The sequence below is a fragment of the Anas acuta genome, chromosome 18 (genome assembly GCF_963932015.1).
Source record: "Anas acuta chromosome 18, bAnaAcu1.1, whole genome shotgun sequence".
NCBI lineage: Eukaryota > Metazoa > Chordata > Aves > Anseriformes > Anatidae > Anas > Anas acuta.
Window position 1 is genome coordinate 7,205,776 of NC_088996.1, and position 25,425 is coordinate 7,231,200.

At 37.7% G+C, this 25,425-nt stretch overlaps 1 protein-coding gene across 2 annotated transcripts; it reads right to left on the reverse strand.

Annotated features, from left to right (window-relative positions):
- Positions 1–91: 91 nt before the first annotated feature.
- Positions 92–25,003, reverse strand: SUZ12 (SUZ12 polycomb repressive complex 2 subunit). 2 transcript variants are annotated; one of them, XM_068654986.1, is made up of 17 exons: positions 24,261–25,003; positions 21,633–21,679; positions 21,474–21,538; positions 16,685–16,753; positions 14,147–14,196; positions 11,134–11,219; positions 10,196–10,240; positions 9,532–9,763; positions 8,684–8,786; positions 7,628–7,733; positions 6,981–7,158; positions 5,582–5,673; positions 4,989–5,132; positions 4,113–4,270; positions 3,448–3,646; positions 2,855–2,934; positions 92–2,540 (listed from the first exon to the last, which is right to left on the reverse strand). In XM_068654986.1, exons 1-17 carry the CDS (start codon positions 24,991–24,993, stop codon positions 2,195–2,197), a joined length of 2,733 nt encoding a protein of 910 aa, XP_068511087.1. In that variant the 5' UTR covers positions 24,994–25,003; the 3' UTR covers positions 92–2,194. The 2 variants fall into 2 exon arrangements, with proteins under 2 accessions (XP_068511087.1, XP_068511089.1); XM_068654988.1 differs by lacking the exon at positions 10,196–10,240.
- Positions 25,004–25,425: the final 422 nt, after the last annotated feature.

The following is a 25,425-nucleotide window of genomic DNA, read 5'->3' on the forward strand; positions in this document are numbered from 1 at the left end:
AAAGTTAAACAGACAAGCAGAAGATCAAGTTACACGAGGTGCTCCTAGTGGCCGTTTTATGTACACACAAAATGACTGGACAACCATCATGGCAGATTTTATATTACTGAACTTTATGTACAAAAGCCGATTTCAAATAAAACATTTAATGTAAAAACAATGGTTCATTTAAACAACTGAACTTTTTCGTTGTTTTGTTTTTGTGTTTTTTTTTTTTTAAATATCTACTGTACCATTCAAATTTTTAACCAGCTTACACGATATCTTCAAAATCTCTCAAAAGGTACATATAGAAAAGGCATCTTTATAAATAGAAAACAAAGGGATTTTTTCAGCTTTTATTATAAATTGACATGACATACAAAGTTTACTGGACAGAAGTAATTTCATTACTGTTTTTTGGGGGGATCACCAACTTTTTGTGCAAACAATGCTAGCCTTCTTTTAAGCATTAAGAGCATAACTGCTTAAGAAATGACATAAGCAATAATTCTAGAACTACATCTCCCCTAAAATAATCTATTTTTTTACATATGTGCACAGCTTTAGCGAATTAAAGCCAGAGAGAAATGCTTGATGTACTATCCAGAGGCATAATTAGAGTTTGCTAAAACTCAGAGAGCTGGCAAATTCAAGAAGTTTGTAATGAAAGCTGCAGTTTCCCTCTTTCCTATTTTGTACACAAAATCAGTGACTAAGAACTTAATACTGGATGACAAATCACATCCACACCATTAGTTAAATAGTCTCACAGTTAAACACATCTTAAGGACCATCAAAATCAGTATTTACATTTTATAAATTTCTGAAGACACCATTAGAAAGCTTATATACCCCTTAAACAAATAGGGAACTGCATCTCATGGTGATGGAATGAAATAAAAAATTAAAAATACCTGTATTTACAGCAGCATTGTTCCTTTATAAATAAAGAATATGAAAAATGCAATATTTTAAGGATAATAAAAAATTGAGGTGATGTCACTCAACCACAGTGCTTGCTGGAATAAACCCTTCGGTGCTGATACTGTACCAGTAGTGAAACCACTTTCCATTGGAAAAAATCTGTAAACGTATGCATAAAATGTGTTAACAGCAGTGCAAAACTGCTCAAATATAGTTTAGTCAGCATCTTAGTATCTGTATTGAATACAATACATCACAGAATACTTGCATAAGAAGTGCAACACATTTTCTGGTCCAATTTTACAGTGCATTTTTCCCTCAAGAGTGGCATCTCAAAAGCCAAAGCTAAACCTATGGCCTGGACTTGCAGTCTGTACTCAGGCAAAACAGCAGGCATAAACTTCAAAAGAAGTTCATTGACGTAATGCCTACATACTGACTATAGACTCTCGGCTTTAGCATGGCACACTATGATGCAGAACCCCAGTAAAAAGGGTTTACATCAAGTAGTTTGTGTAGCTGTGTAAATGCGTAATAAAAATATAAAAGGAGCTAATGTTCAAGTTTAAAATGGTACACTGTGTGATCAATACATCAGAATTATCCATGAAAACCAAACTGCTGGTAACCTCAAAAAGCCACGGTGGTACTTCACTGTGTCTGCAACATGAAAAGCCAAGATCTTTCCAAACAGGCACAAGACAAAGGAAGTGCTAAGTTTGCCGACTTTCAAAATTTTAGTGTAAAATAAATTTGCAATTATGATCAATCGATAAATGATTTCAAATACAAGGATCAAGGTTAAACTTTAAATAGTGAGACATTATTTTCACAAAAAGCTAACTGGAAAACTTCTAAATAAGAAAAGCAGAAACTGTATCCCAAACCCCTTTCCCCAATGTTTCACAACTTCATGGTAGGAAAAACAGCCAGATACAGATGCAAAAATCTTAATATAAAAACTGTTTTACATATACTTAAATTATGTAAATTCCATAAAGTTTTTAAGACACTAATTACTAAAATTACAGAAAGATTTTCATATTGCTCTTCATGCTCAGACTCTTATATTGTCATTACATCACCAAAACCGATATACATGTAGTACTTGCATAATTAACTGAATAGGAACCCTGTTAAAACAATATCCTTGTTGAAATCATTTATTTCCATCCAGCAGTGCCTGTTTGGAATCTCTGTATTTTTTGTGTGTAATTCTTTATAGAGCTCATGCACCCTAGAATGTCACTTCAATGCTTGTCCGTTAAATGCAATTTGACTTTTGACTTCAGAGCTTTTGTTTCTTGCTCTGTTTTGTGACACCTGAGATGCTATCCATTTCTGAAATTCTCTCTCTCATATTATTTTCACTATATCCATTTGTTGTCCCACTCTGTTCCTCAGAAGATTCCTCATCTGTTGGGGAGGCTGATTCTCCTTTCTCTAACTTCTGCTGCATCTCTCGGAGCCTGGCAACAGCTTTGTCTATTGACATTATGCTGATGAGGTTAAAGTCATGCATGCTGACCAGATGTAGCATGAAGTTTCGACACAAGTTCTTCTTAATTATTTTTTGTCCATAATTTTCAACAAACAGCATACAGGCATGATTCATTTGATTGTCAGCAATAAACCTGCCAAATTAGAAATCCATTATTATCCAAGTAGAACATTTTCAAAAGCAAAAAGAAACATTGATACACACTGTTGCAGGCTAACTGCACAGACTATTATATAAATCTCAACATCTGCATTTTTTTCATTATTTTCAAAGCTGAAGAACTAGTAGGCCCAAGAACTTTTTAAAGCTTCACAGAAAACTTATTCCCAAATCATCCTTTAACAATCCATTTCTAAGCACTGAATTTTAAGTGCTTAGTGAATTACAATGCAGAACAGTCAACCAAATCTATATGATTTGTGTCAAAAAAAGTCTATCGTAACATACCCGTGCTTCATAACATGAAGATTCCATAATTTCATCACTTCTTTCTCTCCTTCGTTAACATCAGAGAATTCTTCAATTTGCTGGAAAGATAAAGGAGTAGAGAAAGGACAAAAAGAGAAGAAAACATGACATGAGAAAACTGCATGTCCACTGACAAGTGGTGAAAGTACACCTACAGTCAATTTGTGTCACGTATACATCACAGAAGTGACTACTGTTAAGAAGTTCTGGAATTGCATTCAGATCAAATAGAGATCTGTGATAAATTATTTTCATATTATATACACAGCACTGTACTCCTGTATCACCAGCACCTCCTCTTTCAAGGAGAAACAGCCACAAATAACAAAGAAAACTTGTTAGGACCCATGTAGACTGAGCTAGCATTGCAACCAAAGACGCACTTGAAAATAAAAACTTTGAATCCATTAATTTACATCATTAGTGGCAGAGCATCACAACATTTTCTACTTACTCTCAAAATAAATACATCATTTTCACAACATGTACCCTATTTGTTCCCCAAACAACTCAGCTCATCATTTAAAAACCACAACCCATTGAAAGTAGTTTTGTATAAATGGGATAATTACAGTAATGGTTTTCTCCCGTAGCCATTCAGGGTCCTTTTCATCCTCGCTGTCTACTTCCATTTCTTGTGGACGGAGAGGTAAACATGTGTCACTGTGGAAATATAACCGATTGTGCCCACTGCTATATGTTCGCTGCTGTTCTACTTCTCCATCTTCAGATTCAAGGAATTCTGACATACTTGCTTTCGTACGCTTTGGCCTAGCAGAAGGAAAAAAGTAACTGCTTTCAACTACTAAATCAAACATACAAATCCTAAGTATGGTAATTAATACAAATTTCTTTTAGGCTCCAGTTTACAGAAGTGTTCAGGAAAAAAAATCACCAAAGAAATATATCCCAAAAACAAAAACACAAATCCAACTCACAACCCCTCCCTAAGAAAAAGATACACTCAATCCTTTGGGAAAGGGAAGTTTTAGGATGAGGCAGTTTACAAAAACAAGTTCTCATGTTGATGGATGCCTCAACTTAAAGGATGTAAAACCACAGGTGAAGGTATCATTCCTCAAAAGCCTTTTATTCAGTCAGTAACAGTTGTACTTTAATGCTGGTGAAATTTAACACTGCTTATACACAGCTATAGACGTAAAAGTCTCCAGGTTTCACAAGTCTGGTGCATATGCTATCCCACACAAGTATGGACAGACCTTTTCAGCCTCCCTACCTGCATACAAGTATGTGTGTGATCGGAGTTCTTTTGACCGGTCCGTTACGACTGAAGGCAAAACCAGGTTGACGATGGATATCCTGGGGATTCCCTGCATAGGAGCCATCATAACACTCATTGATAGACACATCTATCCTAGCACCCTTTGGATGATACTGAAACAGATAATCGCAAATATGTTTAGCAACATACCCAGAGGTTTAAAGTAACCGTTTCAATTTCAAATACCTTAAATATCATCCCATCAATAAGATGACAAAGCTCTAGATTACTTTTACACCACCCAAATAATTAACTGCTAGAAACAAATTATACTAAAACTTCCTTCTCTATGATCTTACTGTTTTGTATGAGAAGACTCAATACAACCAATTCTTAAATTAAGGACAGTATTGGCAAAATTCTTCTAACAAGCACACTAGAACTTAGAACACTTCTAACCAGCTAAGGAGTAAAGTTTTGGAATAATCTGAGCAGTGTAGTGGGCATAGGAAACTACATTATCTTCAAATAAGCATAACAGAATTTTTATTTAAGGTCAGACTAGTAGGAATAGGTCCTTATCAGCATAAGGAAATATTAACTTTAAATGTTTACTGCCTTCCTAAAATGTCAAGAGACTTCTAACCAGTTGTAGATTACATTGCTTTTTAAATCACAAAAATCACATTGGTGCAAAAGCAGCACCTGTAGTCAGAATGCAACCCACAAATTTGTGCCTCATATAACATGTCAACATTCAAAGGAAGCTGCAGTTAATTTGTAGATAGTCCTACAACTTAACCAGCTAGCAATAATGTCACTGCAGTCAATATGTCATCTGTGACAAACTGCACACCGTCTCACACCACTAAACTACAAAAATACACTTACAACGTAATTAAAGATAAATCTGCTGTGACAAAGCTTAAGGTGTTTGAGTAAACTATACAGTTTCCGACAGTTCAGCGTGCACCACGGGCAATGCAAGTCATCTCGGGCTTCAGTCTGCTGTCTTGTGTTGTTGTTATAAAGGAACTGACGCAAACAAAGAAAAGATAAGTGTTAGCATCAAATGAATTTCACTTGTTAGCCTTCCAGCCCCCCAGCAAGGTTGGACATAATTTCAGGAAATCTCTACTGTAATAGTAAGTTCTTGGGAGTGCTAAATGAGCTCACTTTACTGAAACAATGGTATTTCAAGAATTCCCCATGCCCCCTATGGAGACCACCTCTCCCCCTCCAGATGTCTAACAAAAGATGTCCTTTGTATTCTGGACTATGTTGGACATGGCCCCAGGAACACTGATTTCCTAGAATACTTCCTGTAAGAAGAAATGTGGAATGGCTCTTCCTACATGAATTTGAGACTCCTTAAGATATCCACAAAAATAGCAAATGAGACAGTTACCCAGCCAAAACCAAAACTTTCGCCAACTCAGGCGTGAACATTATAATTACTTGCAATACCTGGATATTTTCAATACCTGGTAAAATATTCGCAACTTTTGTCGAGGCTCATTTAAAACATCTCTCTCTTTTCTCGTTTGAAGGTCTGTTGGCAAGGATTCTTTCACAGCTGAAAAAAACACAGGTATAGACAAGCATTTCAGTTTAGAGTGAAGAGGTAAAGAAGACATTTTTAAGCTAAGTTGTGGGACAGCAAGGAAGAAACATGATTTTAGAAACATCAAGAAAATTACAATTATGCAAATGTACAAAACTAGTCACTAATTCACATTTAATACATCACCACTATATTAAGCTTAATTCTTTGACATAATTATCATCCAAAAACACATGCTACCTGCTGTACAGGTACATCGTCAAGTGTTCAGTTAAATGGTCTGTGGTATCAATATCCCCAACACAGCAACAATCCCAGTATTTTGCAAGCTGTAAACAACTGCGAGGACAAAAATACTGGGCTTTTTGTGTGTATTTAAACACATTTTAATACCACAATCTTCCACCAAACATTTGACAGCAAGTTTATTTCTTAATGTTTTTAAATTACGCATGAGCTTAAAAAAGTGTGCGATTGCATGTTCTTTGAAAATTACTGTGGGGCCAACTGTATAAAGACTGAGATTTTCAAGGTATAAACCAGCACCAATACTGATCAGCTGAACTTATATAAAGGGAAATATCCCTGACAGACTTGCCATAAAGAAATGCATACCTTTTCTAATACATACCTATAAAAATATTAAACAATTTCATATTTTTTTTCTAATAGTGCTTAAAGTTTTACATGAATATCTAAGATAAATATAACTTTTATATTCCAAAACTTCACAAGACATGCCTTTCATTACAGCAAAAATAGAATGAAAAGTTTCTAAATGCTTCAAAAATGCCAGGCCATAAGCTTTCTGAAGCAACCTGAGTTATCTTTATCCAGAAATGCAAAATACAAGTGCAATACTTAGATAGCTTCTGTCACATTTCACAATAACAGCCGTGTTTTCCAAGAGCTAAATTTATCTCTTGATATCCACCAAATTTTAAACTCTTCCTACAAAGCATAAAAATGTGAACTCCTAAATAATATGATTTCAAGTATTCGTAGAACAGCAGTTAAGAAGAGCGTAGGAAAGCAGAAAATCATGGAAGTCATGGTCATAGATTTCCTACTGATTTATTTCACATGAGGATTTATGACCATGGTATACAATCACTTTAAAATCTAAAAATAGTTGGACCTTTAAAGTCATGATAATATTTAACTTACCTTAAAAATATTACAACATATGGGATACATAAACCCATTCATTTTTGCTTTTTCATGTTTACCTGAAGCAGTTCCACCAGTACATCAGGAACCCTGAAGTACAGAATTGCTAAGCAGATGACTACTCAGCATCAAAACCAAAGTTTGCTTACCTATAGTCTGAGTAGGTTTAACAGAATTAGGCTTGTTTTCTTGAGGGAGGCTTTCAGAATTTCGTGTTGCAAGAGGCTTAGCTATAGGAGCTGTAGACTTATCATTTGTGTCTCCTGTCCAACGAAGAGTAAACTGAAGTGTAGGTCCCTGAGAAAATGTTTCAAATGGAGGCAACCTCTGGTGGGCAAAAAAGGCAAAATCCCACCAGAATTAGTGTCTTAGCACATACAAAACTCATAAAAGGAAATTCACAGAATGGGGACAAATGTCATTTCTAATCAAATTTCTTGTGTTCTCAACACAAACATATACATTTAGATATACTTAAAAAAAAAAACTGAAGGAGATGGCACACCCTACATTTAAGATGAAATTCTTCAATCTCTTAAGAGCTTTTTGTTATATTCAGGCCTTCTTTACTGAAAGGCCACTGCAGTTACTACCATCTGCTTGTGTAATGATCCAGTGTAGCCAAAGCTTTCCTAAACAAATACCTAAATTTAACTTGTTTCCATCCTTCCAGAAGTACTATTGTCTGCTTAACCTAATCCATTTTCAGGGACTACTGCACTTTGAATTGCATTTCACCTTAATCCAGAATCTTTTAAGTGAAGACAAGTCTTTCAGCTACTGAAACACCCCTTACCTTCCCATCAAGTATTGTTTCCCACGTTGCTCTTTTCTTACTAATGGGACACTCTTCCATTTCCTGCATGGCCACTTCATATTCACCATCCAGAAGTTGCAAGCGCCTGTCAACACCAAATATGTGTTATGGGTAAAGCAGCTCATTTTTATTGTTTGCCTATTATAATGTAGAATATATAATATATTATGTAGAATAATATAATATATATATATATTATATCTCTCTCTATATATATATAGATAGATAGATAGATACATTCTATCTATCTATCTATATATATATAGATATATATATCACAGAAACTAGCTTTCCCTGAAATTAAATGCAGACCTTCAGGCAAATTTATTTGGCCACTAAATGTAAATCTTAGGAAAAACACCATCCCTAATGAAAGAAGTGCAGATATGAGAAAAAAAATTGTTTGTTTCCTGACCCCTCAGTATCCTATTTTATACAGTCAGAGATACTGGAAGAGGCAAACTACACTTTTTCTTCACATGTGAAATATATTAAAACAGAAGTGTCCCAGCAGAACTAAACCAGAGACCTTTTGTTTTATTTCTTGACAGCATCTTGCAGAAGCCACTGTAACACCTTCGTTTACTCTATTTAGAACACAGTAACAACTTCATAACCAGCACATCATTCCAGAGAGCAACTTGCCATTAGTATGATTTCACTGTAATAACGCAGAACTTCATTAGGTACTAGCAGAAGATATCTGACTACAACAGCACAAAGCTGGGCAGGTATATTGATACTAACTGATGCATATTAATGTGACAACATTCGAGTTCATAAAAGGGAGTAATTTACTATTATCACTGAATAGTTCTCATGTACTACATGCAGAACATGCACTACAAAACCTGTAGAACTCTTTTTTTTTTTTTAATTATTTTTAAGACAATGAGCCTGGGCTCTTATTGTACCTACTAACTAAAAATGCATCAAAAGACATCCAAGAATGAAATCAAAAAGCAGGTTCAGGTTTAGTGTTTTTTAAAAATCCCAACAATTAACAGAAGAAATATCTGTTTTGGATAATATTACCTGTTTTTATCAAATACAGTCATTTGTGCTACAAATGTCTTTTCTCCATCTTCACGATTTGAAGAGTTTCTTTTTCGTCTAGCTGGAAGCTCCTCATTGACATCTGTAAATATCAAACATTGCATTCAATTATTATATAGGCACAAACTTAAACGATCAAACAGCTTCTGTGCAATTGTAAAATATCACTGGCTGCTGATTATGTCAGATGTGCCATATGAACAGCTCAGTGCCAATAGAAAGAGCACTTAGCATAATGACAATCATGTTTTAGATACATTCATGCATATTTATAGTCCAGTCATATTACTGTCAGCATAAACAATTTAGAATTTGGCCTTCCTCCTTCTTCAATTGTAAAATAGTAAGAAAAAGTTTTCAATCTGTATTAGTCTTCAAGGCTGCAACATTTGTGATATAACATTAACACCTTAATAAAACTAAAAAAAATACCTTAATAGCAATTTTGAAAAAGGTATTTATTGGCAAGTCGTTTAGTTTTGATGAGAGATCATGACCACACCTCCATCTGAGTCAGTAGTGACCAGCACTGACAGAGGCAGTCCCAGAGACCACAGTTTCATTATTTGCCACCCCCATCACAGCATTGCCTAACACCATCACACATTAACAAAAAGTGGTGTTCAATTTTGACATAAATAGAAACACAGTTTCTAGCTACAAACTATATTTCAGATGTATCTTAAAAGGGTAAAAACAAGTAAAGCCACCTCAGTCACTCATCTATTACTGCCTTCTCCAAGTAGGACCTACACCATAGATCAGGACAACTGTATACATGCCTGCAAGATAAACCTCATAAAAGTCTATTTAAAGTTTGAAGTTACCAATGTTTTCATTAGTCTCGCCATTGATCAGTCCATTGAACTCTCTTCTTCCTGGGCGAGTTACTCTGAATAACAATGAGTAAGACTTCACCATATGGCTGTTGCTTGGTTCAAACTCGTTACTGGAAACCGCAAGTGACGGGAAGTTGCCTGGTTTTATTTGGCTGAGGTCTGGGTTTAAAGGCACCTGCTTTTTACCTGTAGGAACCTGTCTTATTGGACAACTGACATCCTGCAGGAAAACAAGAGATCTAAGGTTTAGGTTTTTAGAATACAAAATAAAGACATTAAGTGTGAAAATTTATATTACTTATGAATTGTACTTGTCCTGTCCTCTTTTTGAAAATAAGCCTTATAACAGATGTAAATTAAAGCAGAATAACAAGTCCTGGTTCTAAATGTAAAAACAGATATTTGAAAGCGTAAAGAAACCTGGCATTTTATAACCACTTCTGACAGCAGCCATCTTTCTCTAAGTGATTAAATTAACACTGACATGAAGTATTCAGAAAAACTGCAGAACAGCCAGTAATGCTAATTTAATTCTGTTTACCTACAGAAATTAAATGTTTTGGTTACATATATATATTCCAAGGGCTTCCTATCTTCTTCCAATATTACAAAGTGCACTTATGTGCTATCTGGGAGATAAAGAACCACTTACCTGGGATTTACTATATTCAGTATCTCTCAGATAGATCACGGAACACTGTGTAATATTGAAAAAACAAGGCAAGTTGGCCTAAGTATGAAATTCACAGTAAAACATACTTCAAATAATCACTGGCACCTCCTCCTTTTACTACACTTATCTATACAAGAACAAAATTAGCTAGAAACAACAGTAGCTCTTAAAACTATGCCATAACAGTTTAAAATTCTTAGGGAAAATAGAGAATTATCACTGTAAATATTTCCCTTTTTGATTAAAAATAATAGTGCGCATTGCTGCTCCCATAGCTGTGAGGATAACTTGCAACTAGCGTGAAACTAACATATCTAAAACAGCAGGTAAATTCAAAGATGCTGTGGGGGGGAAAAAAAAGATAAAAATTGATTCATAGTAGCTAAAATCTGCAGTAACTGAGATGATCAACATAAAAACATAGGTTCAGAAAAAGGAAGGAAAGAAGATTTGACAGATGACCGAGGACTTCAAAACAATTACAACTTCTTCCTTTTCATCTCTGAACCCTAAAAAGCACAGACTATTTTATGATATTGTGATTTCCCAATTTGCTTAAGCCAACAGAATTAACAGTTTAATTATGTGATACAAAAAAAGAAGTGAAAGTAGAGGTGGCCAAAATACAGAATGAGCGGATGATTTACAAGCAAGCTAAATTCAAATAAAATAAAGTGGTATGCCTTTATAAGGACTTCCAGTTATTTCTCAGGGAGCAGAGAAAAAAAAGTACACTTGCTTCTGAAGAATCCTTTACAGTCGTAATTAGAAATTGTTTTCTGTTTAATTCATAAAGACTAAATTTAACTCAAACATTTCACTATTAGCTGCTTGTATAGTAATGTTAAATATATGTTCCAGAATCAGGTACACATTTTGCTTTAATACGTATTAATGGTTTGTCAAATCACTTTTACCTTTCGTTTCTTGTGGCAAACTTTCACAAGCAGTACTTCCAGGGTTACAGAATTTTGTTCATTCTCTGAGTTTTGTGATGGCTTATCTAAACAGAAAAATATTTTAAGTTCTGAAAAATTAAAAATCTGTTCAATGGTGTAAATTCATCTGCAATTACTTTCTAACCATAGCTACTTTCAGGCACAAAGACCTCCAGTCAATTCTAGTGTTCAATTTTGCCCAAGCTTATGGTAAATTCCCACTTCAGAACATATCCTACTTAATTACCACTAGCAGATTAAAAACATTAGCATAATTGACATTTAACATTTAACAGTAAACTTGCTAAACCTTTGGCATTCTTTACTCATGGTTTCTTTTCATCCTTAAAATAATTCTACCTTATTTTTCACAAAAACAGAAAAAAACTGCAAAAATGACCCCCTTACCTCCTAAACCTCAATTCTAGAACTAGAGGTACAAAGATGGATTGTGAAGACAACCCACTTGCCAAAGAATAGCATACACTATACATGTGAGTGAGCACATGTTGTGGGTAAAAACTGAAAGTGAATCTGTTGTGTAGGTTCATAAAAGAGTCCAGAGACACAGCAGGACACGATCTAGCCAAAATAAGTGAAATTAGTTCCCATAATTTTTAACTTTACTGCTTATAAACCTAGAATTTGTTTCTTATCAAAACATAAGCTCCAGATGCTATAAGAAAAACAACACAAAATTATACGAAGTTAAGCCTATGCCAAATAGCTGTTAAATGACTCTTGAAATAACCCAAAAAAAAACTCTTATAAAATGAGACTTGGCATCACAGCCTCTTCACACTAAGTTTCCTAGAACCTTGAATCTTCAAGATGGCTACAACCAGCAGTACATCACCAATGCCAACTAAGAACTGCCTTTTAAAATAAATTTCACTGTCTACAAAGAGAAATTTTAGTCACGTGAATGGATGTTATTCTGGAAATATGCCCTAATATGGAAAAAAATATTAAAATATTCTATGTATGCTTAAATAGAATTTGTGGAAGAAATTCTGAAAAAGTGATCATCCAAAATTGAACAGATCTGCATGAAACTATTTCTGCTTTTTAAGGTCTTACAAATACCATTATGGGCTTACACACATTTTGAAGTTAAATGGCAAAATGGCTTAAGCTTAGCCCTGTCACAAAGAATCCGACAATGAAAAACCTCTTTATGCTCACTAGGTATAAAGGGCAAAGCTTTACTATGTTAAAGAGAACTCAACCCACGCATCTTCACTTGCTTCCCTCCTGATGTTACTTTGAAGAAGCTTAATGTGCTTCAGTTGAAAGTTTCAGTAAGTCCTCTATAGGTACTAGCAGTTAAAAAAACATTTTTTCAATTTTAAATATAAGATATATTAGAAATCTTTTCTTAGCAAATAAAGAAGCTCAGAAAACAAACAAAAAAGCCATCACACACTCTTCTTTCAAGAGTTTCCTAAATATTTTTCTATCCAGACAAATAGTATGCTAACTGTGCCAGCTTCATTAATTAAAATATTTTCTATATTTAATATTTACCAAAGTATACATTGTTTATGTTGTGACATTTGTTTACATGGTACAAAGAGACATCACACTCTCGCTCTCTCTTAAAGCAAACGGAGTTTTTTAAGAGCTAACAGTACAGAAAAAATCTAAACATTTGAAAACACACAGAAGTCAAACATTTTCAAAATTCTCCTACAGCCCACCTCTACTACACAGTAAGAAAGGCAAGGCCAGTCAGCAGAAACTATGAGACAACTATCCTATCCACTAGGTTAAATTCCATGTGTGAGGAATTTACTAACATCTTCAAAATCTGATCCTTCCAGAACAGCATTTGAATTTAAGATGTATTTATTCTTATTGCTTGCTGCCCCAGTAGTCCTCATTTTGTGTTGTTTTCTCATCTAAAGATCTGCAGGCAACATATAAAATGAAATTCATAAGAACAGAAACAAGATGAATAGTATCCACTGAGACCAGCAGCATTCTAAAATTCCAGAAGCAGAACTTTACAAGCCAAGATACTTGAAGAACTTTCTCAGAATGACATTGGTTTACTAAAAAAAGGGATTCTGAAATCTAGACATTTGCAACTTTAACTTCCAAACATCTGACTTGAACAGATCCAGTTAAACACAAAATAGTTTGATGGAACATGACAGATTCCAGACTGAAGCATAGAACCCGTTACAAGAATTGAAGTAGCTTTTACATCCAAGGACTAAGATGTTATACAGAATATTTTTAACTGAAAAAAATAGAAACATTGCTTAATTTTAATGGATAAACAGGTAATTTTTTTCTTTTTGGGAAAGTAAAAAGACAATGAGTTTACCCATGCCTATACAGCATAAAGCATGTAACTTCTGCTTTTGTTAAAGGAACAGAACCATTCATTCTGGTCTGGGAAGTCCGATATTCCAATTTTGAGAGGTAATGCCTTATGTGCATAAAAACCACAATAAATTTATTGCAAGTCACCAAGAAACGTTTTCAGCTGCACTCTTATAATCCCCAGCATGGCCTTTTCCACATTTCTAGGCTCTAACTGATACAATTTGTTCGCATATTTCTACATTAAATTCAAAACCTCTAAAGCTGATAATGATTTGAATTTGTTGTGTTTTTTTTTCCTTTTGTTTGTAAAAGATACTTCAAATACTTCAAAGTCCTATGTCCATAAAATCTTTCTTCAGGAACTCTTTCATCAAGCTCTACTTCAAGTTTCTTCCAAGTTTGAATGGATGAAGTATTCATCAAAATCACTGTTTTGACTAAAACCCTGGAAGCGTTAGCTACTTTACAATTAGACTAACACATATTGAAAGAACAATTAAAAGTACTGTAAATAATGGGACAGAATAACAAAATTAAAATCTGCATCCAAGCAGCAGAGATTGTAACACACTGTTCACAAATTCCTCTCACAAATCCGTACTAATTTCAAAGGTGTTACACAAATTAATGGTATAATGAATGAATTTTGCCAACGTACCATTTTTATGGAAGAAACCAGTAAACGTAAGTTGCAAATGAGCAGACAAGCTAAACAGAAAAAAAAAGAAAGGATATGTTAGAACAAAGAAGTATTTTCTCCTCATAGCAGCCACTCCATTCACTGATGTTCAGGACAGGCCTAACCACAACAGAGCCCATCCTTCCACCTGCTTTCAAACTGTCTGGGAACAGCGTGCACTAAGGCACAGCTGTAGACCAGTCTTCTCTTTCCAGACGGATTCACTCTCTATATTCCATAACTGGGGAGGGTAGGGGAAAAGGTAGGGGCCTAAACACTTCCATAGAAGGGTGCTGTATGTAGAGGCGAGATCATGCCACCACAGGCACGCACACATTTCCTAAACCTTTGTCAACAACAGAATGATTTTTGGTAGAAATTGTCTAGAACTTCACCCTGAATTTGGAATCAAAGTTTTTGTACACGTATTTCAAGTTCGCTAAGCAGAATCTTCATAACTGTGAAGCCAGAGGTATAACACATGCAAACAAAGTAATAGTTGCATCTACTTTGTTTCATAGCACTGCAGCTTGTGGGCTAAACTATTCTGCTGATCATAGGCCCATTTTATTTCAATTTGTTAATTATAGAATGCATTTCAATTCAAATCAAGTATTCACAAAACCAGAATTAAATGGGTTTCAAAACCACCCAGTATTTTTAAGGTGCACAGAATTTACAAAAAGCGTCTGTCACACTAGAACACCAGATAAGCATCTTCATCAACTTCTCAGAAAGATACCTGACATTCAAAACCTATTTTAAACACTTTCCTGAAAGCTCTGAGGTAACAAGTATCCGTGAGCATTTGAAGGATTCTGTCTACACCAACTTGCATCATTCAGCCATGTTACTCCTCCAGACCAATTCCAGATTAAAATGTTTTTTATAGTTTTGAAAGCATAAAACCAACACAAACAAATCTATATTCTGTTTCAACTTGATCCTTGTCTTTTAAGGGAGATTTGCCTATTAAGCAACCATAACATACAAAGCAAAAGATAATTATGAACAATACTATTAGGAAAATGTATAAAATCTCTTGAAACACAGAATTTATACATTTGTTTCAAACTAAATTCCATCTAGAATGGTTGCCTCTGAGGCAGACTAATTATTTGCAAACACTATGGAAAAAGAATAGCTGGTTAAGAAGAAAACCACACCACAAAAAATCCTGAATGGTTCTTCACACATTCCAGCAATTTAGGTTAGTCTTTCAACATTTGTTTTTGTCTTACAATTTCCAGAATGCTTTGTTTCCCATTATCCATTAAGTACATTAAAAAGAAGGGTTTTGGCAAATCATCTACAATCTTTCTACCTAAAAAGAACACAAAGCCAACCTGCAGGATTAAAACGGATCTCAGGCTGAATTGCATAGATCAGAAGAAAATAATTCTGGAAGTCATTACAATGGATTGGTTTATTCCCATCATATATATATCTTTACAAAAAGCTTAGGTGTTTAAATAAATCATACATAAAGAAAACAATTTTAAGATAATGACCTTTTTTCTTCTATCACATTCAAATGTGAACATATTATATGCTGTATTACTTTTGTGAGTAAGTTTTTCAAACTTTTTCTTGACACGTCATAGTGCTGAAATAACAGACTACGCAGATTTGCAATTTGTTTTTGCCATTGGCTAGGATAAAAATGAACTGAAATGCATCATTCCCAAGTTCAGTGCCTCTGCTGAACTTGGACTTTTACCAAATACAACACGGCAAACTCAGCAAGTTCAAACGTCAAGTATTTTTTTCTGAAGTATCGTAGTAAGACCTGACAAAATGTGAACTTTATCCAACATTTAAATAAGTGTTATATAATTAAGATGACAAAATCAATAGGTAAGTTAAATTACCATTTCACGATTATAATTCATTAAGCATTTTCCCCCCCTCAATCTAACAATTCCATATTGAATTAAGACTTGAAATAATCCAACTATTTTTTAAAGACAGAACACTGTTACTCAGCTAGAATTATGCTAAGGTTCAGAAATGCGTGTGGTCAGATCACAAGATAAATCTCTGACTGAGCAATATTTCTCACTAGAAAATCACAAAAGGAAAACTGCAAGTCCTGCTGCCTTTAATAAAAACATTTTATAACTAGTTTCCCTGGTACAGCTTTAAAAGGACGACGATAAGATCTTTTAAATAACGATAACAGTTTTTGTAAGTGTTCCCCCTCCCCCCCCCGATGAACAAAGGCAGCTACAGGAAAATACTATTGCTTTATTTATTTTAATTTCAGCACATACATATTAGTTACTGATATAATCAATATCACAAAGAAGGTTAAGACAAATACCTCTTTCAGGTTTCTACACATTTTAAGAAAGGGCACTACAAATACTAGAAGAGTTTATCCAACATTGCTTTTCTCCAAGTTTTCACCAGAATACCTTGCTTCTAATAATTACTCTATCACCTTCATTTTGTCAATCCAAAAGCTTTTTGATTTAGCATTCCTACATGCACAAACATATATATGCAGAACAGTACCTGTGAGATTCTTGTTCTCCCTTCATTTTCTCTACTTTTGAGAGCATGTCATCTACTTTGAACGTTTTCCTGTAAAGAAAAAGCAGAAAGAAATGTAGCCACTGTTCCCATATGTAAAAAAAAAGAATCAGTCAAAACTTTGACTTGATTTTGTATTAAAAACTACCTACATATGCAATTTTAGCCTTCCATTCACAGAGCCCTTATATAAATATCTGCAATACAGCTTTTCAAGCAGTATCAAAATAATGAAAATAGAGACCTTCCAGAAGTGATCTAACTGCTCATAAGTGCTATTTAACAGCATATTTCAGCCTTTCTATGAATGTCTAACGGCATTTCAACTTAGCTCAAATAAAATCTTCTTGCTTTAGCAACACTCATGACATCTAGAAGCATTCAAGTTAATTCTCCAGTCATCACTACTTTAATCTTGATCAAATAACAAAAACATTATCTGAAGAAAAGTTGAAAGCCTAATGATCAAAGATTTTTTCTTCACAGATTTGCATCAGATGTACACAATAGAAAAAGCAACGAATTTTTAAGATATTCCTAGAAATCATTCATAAGAAACAGAGGAAAAAACATGACAACAATGTCAGAGAATAACCCCTTTATAAATATTTTTTCTCTGACAATATCAGTTTGTTCATGCTCTTATGTTCAGCCTCTTTTACTATATATATATATCTATATCATTTAATATTACTGCTAAATGAAGTTCACTCATGAACAGAAGTTATTCAATACTTTCTGGACTAGTCTTCCAATTTCTCTTTAAAGGAAAACTAATGTTTGGACTTAGAGGCAAACAAAATTGCACAGATGAGTAATGTTACAAAAACAGTAAGGGTATCATTCTTTGCATCTTATACCTTAGAGAAATGAGATAAAAATAAAATAATCTGTTGGCAAATACATGATTTTTTTTTTATTAAAATGTCGGGGGGTGACCTCTATGGGGAAGCAGGAGGCATTGTTTACATTCTGACTGAACACACTGATGTCAAACATTGTCTACATTCAGCATTTAATACCTCTGAATGATTTTGTTACATGTGGCTAAATAGTAACTCTGGACCAGAAAGCCAAGTACATGTTTGCAGTCAGGTAAGAAAAATAATTCTGCGTAGTAAACAATAATTGATTGAAAGCTCTACTCTGCCTCAGGTTCAGGCAGACAACAGATTCAAGAAGTGACTCAACTATGCTGAAGTGTGGGATTATTAATATGAATCTTGCAATGCTCAGTTTTAGTTACGTTAAGAACAGAGGAGTTGAAAGTTTCAGATTCTAAGGGAAAAACATCCACGCACACACTGCACAAGCTCAAAATCAGCCAGCAGTCTGCAGAACAGCAAGCAGACACTCCGATCTTTAGAGGGCTTTCTTCAGACTAAAGATTTCCCTCAAAGCAGCTCTAGAGCAAAGTCAAGTCACGGCCAGAACAGGAGCCACAAACCAACTAACATTTCAAGAAAGGGGGAGCTTCACAACCTTTCCTAAGGTATATCGCTGTCTAACACAGCTTGCATTTAAACTTTCTGGTTCGTTAATACTCACAAATAACAATTGCGTAACTTTTCCAAATGTCAAACTCAGGTTAGTCAAAAGTTAGAAAAAAATCCTCAAAACCTTTCAGAAAAAGGTAAAAATAGCAACAACAAAAAAACACTAAATCAGATTTGTTACCTCTGAAGTTAACTTGTATGAACACAAGGAAGTACTAACGTTCCTTTAACCCAGAGAACTGTTTTTACGTTACTGTGTTCTTTACTCATGCATAAGGGGGGACAAAACTGAGTTTATAATAGCCCTTAACACCCAGGATTTTTAGGACAGCATTTACTTGGGCTACAAGTATGTGCATCTTGCACATTCCTTTCTCCACCCACTCTTATTCCAGTACAGCACAGTAATAATTAATGAAGTATTAAAAGTCACATCATAGTAGCATGCCATTACTCCAGCGTTAAATAAAGAAATATTCCTTTATCCAAATACTGTATGGGAAGCAACTTTTATTAATACAGTATCATCTTTCCATCTACATCATTTGATCTAGCACGACAGTGACACCTAAAGACAGCCCCACAGGCTGAAAATCCATTTCAATTTTCCATAAAGTATCATTTTATCAAAGAATACTGCTCAAACAATTGTTGCCTTCAATGAAACAAAACACAATGATGACTTGCATCGTAAGTTGACACCTGCTCATTAACTTACTCCCTATACTTTAAGCATCCTGGTCAGTATCAACATTTTCTCAGTCTTTATCATATAAACCAACATCAATGGATCGTTTCTTCGTAAAAATGCAATTTTACTTCCCTACCTCCAAGTGATAAATTTATCTGGCATTTTTCTCAGACTGCTGTAGGGCTAGAGATAAAAGATGCGGAGCCATAATTACTACTGTAATAGTTAAACTGTATACATCTTGGTGATAATTTGTTTAGTTTACATATGATATTGTTTATCAAAATGGCCATCAAAACAATGATCGGGAATTTAAGAGCAGCAAAATTACTAAGTCTCACAGGGAAAATAAATACATTGCATACTTTGTAAAGGTTAATGTAAGCAGACTAAGAATTACACAGCTCTAGAAGATAATTATTTGCAGAGAGAACTCTGCCAAAATTTTAGCTATACCGAAGTTAGGTATGTAAAGCTTTCCAAATGTAAGCCTCAATAGGATCTTCCACTCTAGTCTGGATATTTTTTCTCTGTTAAAGCATCAGGTTGAGCAACATGTCAGGACCCTATACTTTAACAACTTCTGTTGAATGAGGAATGGCAACTAAGGCCTTGTGCACATTTGGAAGTGTTCGCCAGCATGTCTGCAAACAGCCTCCTGGGGAGGTTTAGTTCAAGTCCCTCAGTCAATGCCCTAAAAACAGCCAAACAGTTTGAACTACCTTTAAGCTACAACTTCTGCCTTTTAATTCAGCAGAGAGAGACCACAGTACTGACACAGCACGGAAAGGCAGGGGGCACCCAGAGGAGAACACACTCCGTAGCAACTGTTTTGTTTTTTTTCCCTCCTCAACTGTGCTGGCTTACTTCTGTTGCAGCATCACTGTGTTTTTAGAAAGAAAAACATACTCAAGTGTTTTACTTCTTCTTCCAAGACCTAATTAGCAGACTGATTTCAGTAAGCCAGTATTTTCAGAAAACTAGTGAGTGAAATCACTATTAATTTGTCTGTTATGGATGAAAACACCAACCAACCAAAGTCACAGTTCTAGAACAGAGTATTATGGGCAGCAATAAAAATCAATAAAAATGTTTCAAAGAGAAACTAGGCATTACTTGTGCAGCTGAATTTGAACCGGAATTTGGAACAGTGGATAACACAATGTACATGCAAAGTACCACTTCTTGTTTCCCAGCAACTACAGCAGACATTCAAAGAAACAGAATAAGATTCAGGTAAAAGAACATATGCATTTCAACCAACTATAAATTAAAATCGGTAGTAAGCAAGAACAATTTCCTGTTGCACAATTCTGGTGTAAAGCAAACAAACAATAACAGCACCTGAACGTTATTTCTTAAAATTTGTCTCTAGCCTATTTTAAAATAAGCAAACAATTCCTTTCGGTAACTTCTGTAAGAAAAATCAAGCAGCAACTTCAAGTTAAAAAAAAAAAATGATCAACGGACGAGATCAAGCAGTATACATCCTAAAGTACTTGAAGTTGTATGCTACTAATACAATTTTAAGAAAACGGCAAAAGCATTAAACAATATCTATGAGATCTGAGAATGCTAAATATATCCTGTTTTAATTAAAATCTGCAAATTCTCTTGATAGATCATTCAAAAGTTACCTTCTTAAGATACAAATATAGTTTAAACTAGAATTGTCTGCAAAAATTAGATTGTTGCTATTCCTAAGTTTTCATGATTAATTATTTTAGTCCTATAGTAATTGTTCACATGCAGTAAGAACTGAAATGTTAAAATATTCTCAGTGCTCACTCTACAAGAAATCAAAAGTATAAAAAAAATGAGTTTCAGTGAGGGGAATAAAACTGAAAGGACTTTGCAGTTCTAGTAATAAATAATGTACAACTGCGACATGCACATTCTGAGATGCAATATTTATGTATTTTAAGAGCAACTGACATGCAGCTGTAGCACCTCACATGATAGGAACAAGTATTTTGCAATGTCAAAACTGAAGCCCATTTCTCAGATACATCCAGCTCAAAACAACTTTTTTAAAGCCTCTGCTGGATTTTTTTTTTTTGTAAAATGCTATAAATTAGATCAATTTTCAGTTAATATAATTACAGAAAAGAGTACTGGTTCTTTCTAAGACTGATTAACAAAACCAAAATAGAAGTGTTTGTTGTTTGTTTTTTTGTTTGATTTTCTATATAAATGGTTAAACTAACATGTTTCTTATACTTATGATTAAGCATTTCATAAGCCCAGAAGTTATGAAGTTTTGTTTGTTTTTAAGAAGCTCTTCCCAAAACAGAAAACAAATATGGACAGTTAGGTTAGGGCTCTGCAGACAGTTTTCCATATTTGAATATTCCCAACACCAAAACAAGTCACAAGTGTAAAGTCACACACACTTAACATTCCAGAAAAGTTCCTAGGTCTCAGAAATCAACTGTAAAGTAACGTATGCCTTTAAGCTCCTGAAAAAGACACAGCAATGGTTTACACACCATCTGAAGAGCAGATGTCACCCTCCACTATTAATTTATTTAATCCCAAAATGTTGATTAAGTAGCAGAAGATAGTTTTCAAAAAATTATTTTACCTTCTGATATTTGTTCGGGAGTTTCTGTGGGACATGTAAGTGAGAGTTCTGTGCAAAAATATTGGCTGCAGGAAAAAAAAATATGAAAAAGGTTAACACGCTTTAATTAAGTTTCCTACAAATCCAAAGTAAAGGAGTGATAAAAGACCAGTTACTCACTGCTATGAGATTCCGTGTACGTAGAAACCTGTATATCTGTGTTGGTTCTAAGAGAAAGAAACACGTGTTATCCAACATGCTTTAAACCTCTAGAACAACAGCCATGATGCAGTAGTATCAAGCTTAACACGTTAGTTGTTTGTTTTAAACAACTGTCACAAAAGTCAGTTAAGTGAAGCACAGTGATGTCTAAATAACCCCAAGTTAATAAGTCAAAGGTTATTACATCTATTGTACAGCACAAAGCAACTTCTTGTTTAAGGTAGCATAAACTGGTCGCGACAACCCTGACAACTATGCTCGTTTTTCAAAAAATATGCTTCTTACAGGCTTTGCATTAGAGAGGGGCAGAAAAAATACCTCAACGTATTACAATTTGTAGTTGAACAGGTAAATTTTATTCACCAAGTTAATGAACGTGTCTGGTACAAGACCAAAACAGTACATTAAATTTACAGAGTCAGGCAATTTATGATTCGAGTTTTATCCTTCTGGAAAGTACCAAGGTCACTTCCACGAGGTACCAAAACAAAAATAGGCAGTGACAGTTGACTACGACACAGCACAGATCATTTAAGCTGGAAAATTCATTTCCAAAATCTCTTGTACTCTTGGGACCAGAAAAATGTTGATTCTGCTACAGCAACTACTGTTTCAAAGTGCAAACTGATGGAAGATAATAGAGCTCTGCTCGATACTGACATGAAAGGGCAGCATCACTCGAAATAGGTGTAATAACCAAAGTTCAAAAGAGTGAGACATGCCTGCAGAAGAGCGGACCTTCAGTTAAGTTTTAACCAATTAAGATAAATCAGGACAAAAAGAGTTTTTGTCTGCATCAGGTTGTATCTTAAAACAGAAATACAATCCAAACTGAAAAATACCGTTTTTCAGCCACCTTGATTAGGAAACATCAGCAAGAAACGTGGAAATGACTTGAGAGAACAAACAGAGAGCAAGAGAAAGGGAAAATGCCTAGATGCCCATGCTAAGGCTACTAGCGCTGCCTCAGTTTTCCACATGAAGAAACTAAACAGCTATTTATTTAACAAATATAATGTTTTTATTTGTGTATTACGGCAAGGCATTTATTTTAAATAGCTGAAAACCTTATTCTGGTTTATGGAATTTTGTGATTAGAGGTGAAAAAGGAGAGTGTTACATATTCTTCACCCATTTTTAAAGATATGATTCAAGTGTAGAGATAAGCCTATGAACATAAAACCCTGAATAATTTATTATTAGAAAGGTGTGTAGGTATTAAAGAGACAGAAATCTTAAAAGAATCGCAGTCTATACGTTCAGAAGCCTCATGAATACCAGTAAAATTCTGCTTAATGCAAATTAAGAACTACCATCCTAATGAATTGGTGGTAATGTGACTTGAAGAATACAGATAAGAAACGTGCGCTTTAACAGAAAGTGAAAATACATAGTCACGACTTTTAAAGAAAGATCTCAATTTTTTAGTCTCCAAAAATCTGTGATATAGTTTAGAAAGATATGAAAACATCAAATTACGTGATGTAATATGTAATTTAAAGACAGTGCACTGGTATTTCAACTTCAGTTTCCCCAAGCAGAAAAATTCTGTGACACTTTTCGACCCACAAACAGACATATGTTTCAGAAGTCCATACTGCTCAGGAAAAGCTGAAAATAAATCTTTATCTTTTTCTGGCATATGACCTCGAGAAGGGACAAATATATTTGAGAAGAATGCGATTCAATACTATGCACGTTAGGGTTTCTTAACCCAATATTTACTTCTTGCAGGTTTTCCACAGTATTCACACCACAGTTAGCAGCTGTGACACATTCGCGCTGTAACACGTCCCCGATCCCTACCTGCCCCCTTCTTTTCCCCCCCTTTTCTGACAGACGGGGGCACGCGAAGGGAAATTTTCCCCCCCAGCCTCCGACACCGAACACTGAGCAAACATCTTAAAACTCCCGTTTGCAACTCGCCCTGTTCGCAGCGCGCTATTATCGATCCCGCAGCTTCCTTAACGAGGCTCAGGTTCAAAGGACCCAACATTACGAGGGATTTGAGGCGACACCAAAAGCTCCAACTCTTCCCCCAGCACTGTCACCGCACGCAGCGGGGAGGCACGAGCGGTGACAGCAGCAGTCCCGGGACCCCCCCGTGCACTCCGTAGGGCGCTCCCGATTTTCCTCCGAGCCCCGTTAAGTTGAGGGCCGAGCCGTGCCCGTGCCTCAGCGCTCCCTCAGCGTCTCCACGCGCCCCCGGGGGCTCCCCGCTCCTCTCCCGGGGCTCCCCGAGCTCCTTTCCCACCCCGCAGCCCCAACCGGGGGCCGGTGGGGACCAGACAAAGAAAACCACCCGGACGGGGGGCAGGGGGCGAGCCGGAGCTCCCCGTCCCGAGGTGTGTGTGAGGGGGAAGTCCCTTCTCCCTCCGCCCCGCGGGCACCCAAGCGGCCGCCCCGGGAGCCCCGCAGCCCGCCGGGGGCCGGGACCGAGGCGGGCAGCCGGGGGCTGAGGCCCCGCCGCCCCCCGGCCTCCCCCCGCTCCCCACAGCCTCCCCCTTCCCCCCCCCCCCCCGCCTCCTCCTCCCGCCCTTTCCGCGGCCGCCCCCCCCCCCCCCTCCGGTCCCCGCCGCTCCTCACTCTCGAAGGCCTGCAGAAAGAGCTCGTGGTCGGCCTGGATCTGCTCCATCTTCGGCTTCTTCACGGGGGGCAGCGCCGCCGCCGCCGCTGCCGCCGCCGAGGAGGCCGAGGAGCCGCCCGAGTAACCGCTTCCTCCGCCGCCGCCGCCGCCGCCCGCCGCACCCCCGGATTTCCCGGCCGGAGCCGCCGCCGCGGCGGAGCCCACGAAGCCCCCGCCGCCTCCTCCGCCTCCTCCTCCACCGCCGCCTCCTCCTCCTCCGCCTCCTCCTCCTCCGGCGGCGCCGCCGGCGGAGCCCGAGCTGGGCCCCGCGCCTCCGCCGTGCTTCTGAGGAGCCATGGGCCTGGCCCCCGGGAGCGCCCCGGGGGGACGGGGAGCGAGCGGGCCCCGGGGAGGGGGGGGGCGGCCGGGGGCGGGGGGCGAGGCGGGGGGAGGGGAAGCGCCGAGCCCCAACTCCTCCAAGTCGCCGCCGCCGCCGCTCCGCTCCTCCTCAGCGCCGCGACCAGCCGAACCCGACGGCCCGCAACGCGCCCGCCCCCGCCCTCCTCCCATTGGCTCCGAACGTGGCGCCGCACCGCCCCATTGGCCGGCGCCGGGCCCGCCCCCGCGTGACGCACGGATGGTTCTGGAAGAGTTTGGTTGGTCGGTGCGCTCCGCCGCTTGGCGCTTCTCCCCTCCCCCTCCTTTGAACTGAATTCGCGGGAAAGGGCCGCTCGCCCTCCCGGCGCGGGGCATGCTGGGTAGAGCGGGGCCGCCTCCGCCTCGCGCCCGGGGCCCGCCCCTCCGAGCCCCTCCGAGCCCCTCCGAACCCTGCCGAACCTCTCCGAGTCCTTCCGAAGCTTACCGAACCCTTCCGAGCCCCTTCGAGCCCCGCGGTGCCCCAGCGCACACCCCCCCCCACCCCTGAGGCGAGCCGCCCGCTCCGCTGCCCCCTGCAGCTGGGCGCTGAAAGAGCCCGCTCGGCCCCCGCTCAAATCGGCGCCGGTCCTGTGGTAAAACCGGGGGCACGGCGCCGGACCCCGGGCCCCTGAGGGGAACGGGGCGGCGGGGGCCGTCCTGAGGCGAAGCCCTCCTGACGGGCGGCGCTTCCCGCCTCTGCCCCGCGGTCCCCGCGCTCGAGGCGCCTCAGGAGTCGCCGCCCGAGGGTCGCGAGCCAGCAGCGCTTCG